Genomic DNA, 6,716 nt, shown 5'->3' with positions numbered 1-6,716 from the left:
AAAAAAAAAAAAAAAAAAAAAAAAGGAAAAAAAGAAACCCTGAACAGCTGGGAACGGTTATCTTGCAAGCCCTAGCTCATCCTGATAAGGTATGTCGCTTGTCCACCCCAACACTGAGCACTCCGTATGGCAGCGGCACTCAGCATCTCTGGAAAGTCTTGGGATGATGTTTCTATCTATAGTCCAAAAAGGTCTTTTAGTCTAAGATTTCTCTGTTTTGGAATTAAAGGCAATCAGTTTTATACACTCTCCTGGAGGGGGAGGGGGGGTTTAAAATAGTCTATTAAATACTTGGCACGGAGAGACTTTAAGTTATGTGTCAGTAGAGGGGGGGAGGGAGGTTGTGTTGCCAATTGTGTTTCCTCACGGAGTGTCTCGTTTAATTCTGGGGCAGCCCTCGCCAGGAGTCACCTCTGCCCCGGAGGGGGATGCGATGCTCGCTCCAGCTGTTAGCAACAGCTCTTGCAAAACCGCGAGATCAAACCAAACAATACGATTTTCACGGGAGGGAATCGCCCTCCTGGGCTACTCGAGGCCACAGTTTAACCATGGTCCAGCGGCCGAATTTGGCTGCGCGAGACTTGGGCTCTCCCTGCCGTGCGCCGCGTCCCCGCGGGTGCGAGGCGGCCGCGCAGCCCCCGCGCAGCCCCCGCGCCGGGGCCGCCCGTCTCGGCACCCCCATCGCGGCCGGCCCGGGGCTGCAGGCTGGAGATGGGACCCGCGCTCGGCTGCAGATATCCAAGCAAAGCGGGGAGACACCCGAGTCTTTGGGGTCGGCTCGCCCCCTCCTCGCTCCGCGGAGCCCCGGGGGTCGCTGCCCGGCTGCCTGCGCGGCTGCGGGGGTCCCGAGCGGTCGGGGGGCCGCGCTCCGCAAGGCCAGGCCGGGGTGACCCGGAGGAGCGCGGATCCTCCCGCGCACCGACCCGCGCGCAAAGCGGCGCGGCCGGCCAGGGGCAGGAGGAGGAGGAAGGAGAGGGGCTGCGGAGGGAAGTTGCTTTATGCCCCGCAGCTTCTCCCTAGGGCCGTGGAGGGCGGGCGGCTCCATCTCTCCCCTTGCCTTCGAGAAAGGATTATTTATTTATTTATTTATTTATTTATTTATTTATTTATTTATTTATTTATTTATTTATTTATTTTATCCCTTGTGCCCCCGGCAGCTCTTGACACACCGGTCACGAGCGGGGAGCTATCAAAGTAAACAGCCGGGGAAGGCGCTAGGCGAGGGGCAGCGTCCCGCACGCCGTGCTGCGGGGCTGGTGCCGCCGCCACCGCCGCTGCGCTGTCCCCGGCGGGGACGGAGCTGTSCCCGGGCCGGGCCGAGCCGAGCACAAGCGCCGGGGTCGTGTCCCCCCGCCGAGGCTCCGCTCATGTCCCCCTCCCCGCTGAGCTTTGCACCTTGGCGGAGCCCTCTGAGCACTCGCGGGTCGGAGTCCCACACGCTCGAGCCGCTTGTAGTGGTGGCGGATTGCTCTTTTTTAATGATTTTTTAAAAATCTTTATTATAATCAGATAAAATTAAGACACTGAAACGGCACCGCGTTGCAAAAAGGCGGGCRGCCTCAACCGCGCTCCCCGCACAGCGAGTCTGCCCCGCCGCCGACACAGTTCTGCGGTGGGAATCCGGAGGGCTTTTCTAAGGCCTGTTTTGCTATTTTGTTGTTGTTGTTGTCGTTCAATTAGCCCTAGTGATTTATTCAATGCATGCATGCGGGGACATTAATATGCGGTGGCAGTTCCCACAAACAATATTCCTCTCAGGCTTTCTGCAGCCCTAGCATCTACTGGCGAGGGGGGAGGCCGTAGAGGGACAACCAGGCGCTCTCAGCCTCTTCCCCTGCCCACTCCTGTCCCCCTTCGCGGGGCAGGAGGGGCCGCAGGGTACGAGGTCGCTCTCCGACCCCTGTCCCGGGGGGCTGGGACCTGCCTGCGGCTCCTGCTCCCCTCTCCCACCGCAGCCACCGGCCCAGCTGTCTGCGACAACCCAGGGATGCGGCTGGGATTCAAGAGGAGGTTTTGTTTTTAAGTTACTGTATTTGCTTTTTTTTTTCTTTTTTTTTTTTCTCCCTTTSCCCACACTCTGCTCTGAACCAGTTCGTCCTCCAATCTTGCCTATGTTGTCCCTGCAAAGGCAGTTCGCCGCTGTCGGGAAGAAAAGGGCAGAGAGAGGTTATTATTTAGGCGGTGCGGTGCAGCGGATTTTTAAGGCGGGTTTAAAGTTCAACCTAGTTGTCACACTCGGAGAGCAGCAGCGCGGCCGGGCTCTGCACCCCCTGCCCGCACCGGGGCGAGGAGCAGGGGAGATTTCTAACCYCCCTTGGCTGCAGATTAGGGAGCTGCGCGGCTTTCTGCGCTCAGATAAAGCGATTAATGTGGAGTGGCAGCGCCTGACGGCGGGGGGGAGCCCTGGGGGAAAGGGATGCCAAATACACGAGCTCGCTCCTCTCCTGCACGCGCAGCTAAAATGTCTCCAAAACTTTGCTCGTTGGCTCCTGCTTAAAAWTAAAATAAAATAAAATAAAATAAAATAAAATAAAATAAAATAAAATAAAATAAAATAAAATAAAATAAAATAAAATAAAGGCCAGAATAAATGAACTGTACAGAGAAGGAAAGTGCAGGAGTAAGGGGGAAGGACACACTTGCCCAAATCCGCCTTTTTTATTTTTTTTAATACATTCACTATGATTTTGAAGTCCTGCCGGCCCCGAGTGTTTCTCTCGCGAGCGCAGCCCCCGCGGTCGCGMGTGGGGGACGCTCCCCGCCGGGACAGGCGGCAGCGGAGCCCGGGGGCGCCGGGCAGGAGCTCCGCGGAGCCCCGCGCAGAGCCGGGCGCCCGCGGAGCAGCTCGGCGGCCGCCGGCGCTGGGCAGCGGGTGCACGGGGGGCTTCAGGTGCCCGAGTTTCTGGACGCGAGGCGTTATCAGAGAAGCAGGTCCCGCCAAGAAATGCCATTTCAATGATTTTAATAAGCAAAATAGGAAACAATTTTAATAACCAAAAACAGAAACCAGTCTGAATAAAACTACAATAGACCAGGTTTTTTAATATTTTTTCATATCATAAGCAGGATTTGAAATTGATCCCTTCAGAACTTTACATGAAATAAAAACATTTTTTCCGCTGCTGCAATGTTTTGATTTCAACACAGTTGAATCAGTAAAAACCAAAGATCGTTTTCTGATGCATGACTAATATCCACAATATTTAAAACTGCAAGCACCATGCTGTTCATTACAATCTTGTTATTACTGTTAATTTATAAACTAATACAAACTTAAAATGCATCCGGCCAGCAGTGCCAGCTATCCTAAAAGGAAACTAAAAAATAAGTTTTCATTTTGGTATTTTTGTCAGTGCAACGTAAAATAATCCTTTTACTGACCTGCAGGAGGAAAAAAAAAAAAAAGTAATAAAAACACCCATAAGACTCCAAACTACTACTACTATACAACTGCAAATAAATTTTGGCTAAAACTTTCACTCGCTGCATAGGGAAGCAGAGAAGCAGGTTACAAATCATTGCAAAAGAATACACTTAAAAGTTTCATTATGTCTTTAAGAAAAAAAAAAAGTTTCATTTTAAATGCTTTTCCAGCTCACGCACTCACTGCTACCATTGATAAAYCTAACTTAGGTGGCAACACGAATCTTTGCTGTGATTTCAGCTTGACTTGTATCAAATCTTTTTTTTTTTTTTTATTCCTGTATTTTACTGAAAATAAAAATCAAGGGGCAGCTGTTGTTTCTTAAAAGGAACCAGTATCCCGCCCGTTCCTCGCTTCCTGAGTGTACAGTCAGAAGGGACAGACTATCTGGCCAAGTCTAACCACTACAGGCTGGGAGTTGTCCTGAAGCAGAGGGAGTTTCACTGTCACTTTAAAGCGGAGCAGGCTCTAGTGACCGATGCGAACTCGCTTTCCCTGTTAAGTTTAGGTCTGTCAATGACATCCAGGCGGTTTTTTTTTTTCTTCTGCCCCAACAAACAAAAAACCAAAATGAAAACTAAAAAGAAAAAAAAATCTTAAAAAAAACTTAAAAGTGCACCAGATATACAAAGTTTTTTTCTCTTTTCTGAATGCAAAATGCCCATAAGTTTAAGTGTCTCTTTAATACCAAACAAACCGTACAACCAGCCTGCTGAAATGTTTCGTTTTTTGCTTTTTTTTTTTTTTGTGTTTTTTTTTCTGTGCGGTTTGAAGTCGCAGATATTTACAAGCTAACAACCATAAAAGAAAATAAGAGAGCAAAACCAACGAACAAAACTGCACAAGCAGTAAAAAGTTTTGATAACTCGTGATGCTTTTCTTATCGAGGAAACAAAACAGAGAGCTATGATCGATGATCAACATGCTAAAGTTAAACAAGAAAATGGTACAAAATAGAAATTATTACCATACATGTCCAGCATGCAGGATTAATATTTTTAATGCAGATTTTCGTATTTTTCTATATAATCAAGCAGGCAATAAAACTGATGAGTTTTTTTTTTCTTTCTTTCTTTCCTTTCTTGGATTGCATGTCCCATCTGAGTCCTGTAACTTACTTCTCAAAGCAGGCAATATATGAAGAGTTTGCATATATTGTCCTTTTTATTTATTCTCCTTTTCCCAAGCAGGTAAATTGTGCATGAGATGCTGCTGTAAAGTCCTCTCATTCCAAGTAGGCAGTATGTTATAGATGGCTTGTTCATCGTCCTTTTTTTATTATTATTATTATTATTCTCTTAAAGTCCATCTCGTTCAGGAAGCAAGCGATCTATAAAAGGCTTAGCTTGTCCTTTTCTCCTTTGCCTCTGCCTCTATCCCTCTCTCTCACTCACAAATGAAAGTCAAAAAAGTTGCACGTTCCCTCTCCCGCCCCCACCCCCAGCCTACTTTTCCCACAGCTAATCTAGGAGACTGGATGCTGCAAAAGTCAAGTCTCTATTTTCTTTCTCTCCTTCTTTCTCGCTACTCAAGCAGACAGATGGATGGAGATGTCAGAGGAGGATGGGAGCGGAACGGGGAGGGGAGAAGGTGATGGGGGTTGGGGTCAGGTTTTTTTGTTTGTTTTGCTTTTTTTTTTTTTATTATATTTGTTAAGCACTCACATGAAGAACTCAGGGGAAGACGGGTTGTCACTGGTGGAGCCGGCCTCTCTGAAGCCATTGCTGGCAAGTTTCTCACACTTGAGCTTGTAGGCATCTCTCTCTCTGGCGAGCCGGGTCACTTCTTGCTTGAGCTGCTCCACCTGCTGAATTAGTTGGGTCTTTTCATTCTCCAGGTGGTGTTTCTGCTGGACRCGTTTATACCTGCAGGACTGGGCATAGCCCCTGTTCTTCAAGGTCCTCCTCTTCTGCTTGAGGCGGATCACCTCGTCTTTGGTGAAGCCTCGGAGGTGCCTGTTGAGCTCCCTCACAGACATGGAGACCAGCTGGTCATCTGAGAACCGGTCCTCCACGCTGCTGGAGGGGGGATGCTGCTGGTGCGAGTTCTGGAGCTGCTGGGAGGAGCTGGAGGAGGTGGACGGGGTGGGAGAGGCCTGGTGGTGATGGTGGTGGTGGTGATGAGGGTGCCCGCTGCCGGACAGGTCTTCGTGGGTGACTGCAGGGTACTGGTGGTGGTGTTGGTGATGGTGGTGGTGGTGGTGATGGTGGGCCCGGAAGCTCTCAAAGCCTTGCAGCTGCTGGGACACCTGGTGGGACCCAATGAGGGCTTCAACAGCGTCTTCTGGTGTGAGGTTCAGCGCCTCGGGGTTCATCTGCTGATAGCTGTTGGCCATCCAGTACAGGTCCTCCAAGTGGGTCTTCTGCTCAGTGGGGCTGAAGCTGGGCGAGGAGGGCACGGAGCTGCAGGGGGTGCTGATGGGGGTGGAGGAGACGGAGCCGGCAGGCTGCAGGCGGGTGCAGTGCCTCCCGGAGCGGTCATTCCTGCCCAGGGGCTCCTTCTTCACGTCGAACTTCATCAGGTCGAAGTCGTTGACGTACTCCATGGCCAGGGGACTGGTGGGCAGCTCGGCTCCGATACTGAGCTCTCCGGCCATCGCGGGCTTGCGGGCACCTCCGCCGGCGCAGGGGCTGGAGACCTCACTCCAGCGCGCAGCCCGGGCGAGGACTGGCTGCGCTCCCTTATTCCAAAGAAACTTTGGCTTCGCTTCCTCGCTTCCTTTCCTCTGCTCCCCCCTCCACCGCCTCCGCCTCCTCCTCGGCCGCTTCCTTCTGCCGGCTTCTCGGGCTTGTGCAGTCCGGAGCGACAAAGCCAAGGACGAGCCGGCAGCCGGGGCAGCCTCGGTGCCTCCTGTCTGTTCGTATCAGCGTTTGCAGCGCGGGCTGCAGCAGCTCCTAGCACTTAGGCACCCAATTGCAAGGAGAAAGGAGCGGTAGCAGGAGGGAAAAAGCAAAACAAAACAAAGATGCTGCCTTCGGGTCTGCGCAGGAAGAAGAACGGTGCAAAACGTTCAGCCCGTGCCCCTGGCTGCGTTTGTAAGTCCTGAGCCTCCTCCGCGCTGGAGCAGAGCACCGGAGCGAGCCGCAACTTTCCAGTCCGAGCAGGCGGCCGGGGCAGCGCACTGGCTATTTGGCGGCGGTGGCTGCGCTTTGCACGGGAGTTTTGTCGCTGGCTCTCGCCGCGTAGGGGAAGGGGAGGGAAGAGGGGGAAGGAAGGAGGGGAAGGAGGAGGGAAGGAAAAAAAAAAAAAAAAAAAAAAAAAAAAGGGGAGAGGGGGGACGAGAAAACCCAGG

The 6,716-nt window shown here is 51.5% G+C and overlaps 1 protein-coding gene across 1 annotated transcript; it reads right to left on the bottom strand.

The window, feature by feature from the left end:
* Positions 1-3,244: 3,244 nt before the first annotated feature.
* Positions 3,245-6,710, bottom strand: MAFB (MAF bZIP transcription factor B). Its single transcript, XM_026042162.1, has one exon. It carries the CDS (start codon positions 6,018-6,020, stop codon positions 5,085-5,087), a length of 936 nt encoding a protein of 311 aa, XP_025897947.1. The 5' UTR covers positions 6,021-6,710; the 3' UTR covers positions 3,245-5,084.
* Between the last annotated feature and the right edge of the window lie 6 nt (positions 6,711-6,716).

Source organism: Nothoprocta perdicaria, unplaced genomic scaffold, assembly GCF_003342845.1.
Source record: "Nothoprocta perdicaria isolate Ctin4 unplaced genomic scaffold, notPer1 scaffold_3, whole genome shotgun sequence".
NCBI lineage: Eukaryota > Metazoa > Chordata > Aves > Tinamiformes > Tinamidae > Nothoprocta > Nothoprocta perdicaria.
This window is presented reverse-complemented; position numbering and strand designations above follow the sequence as displayed.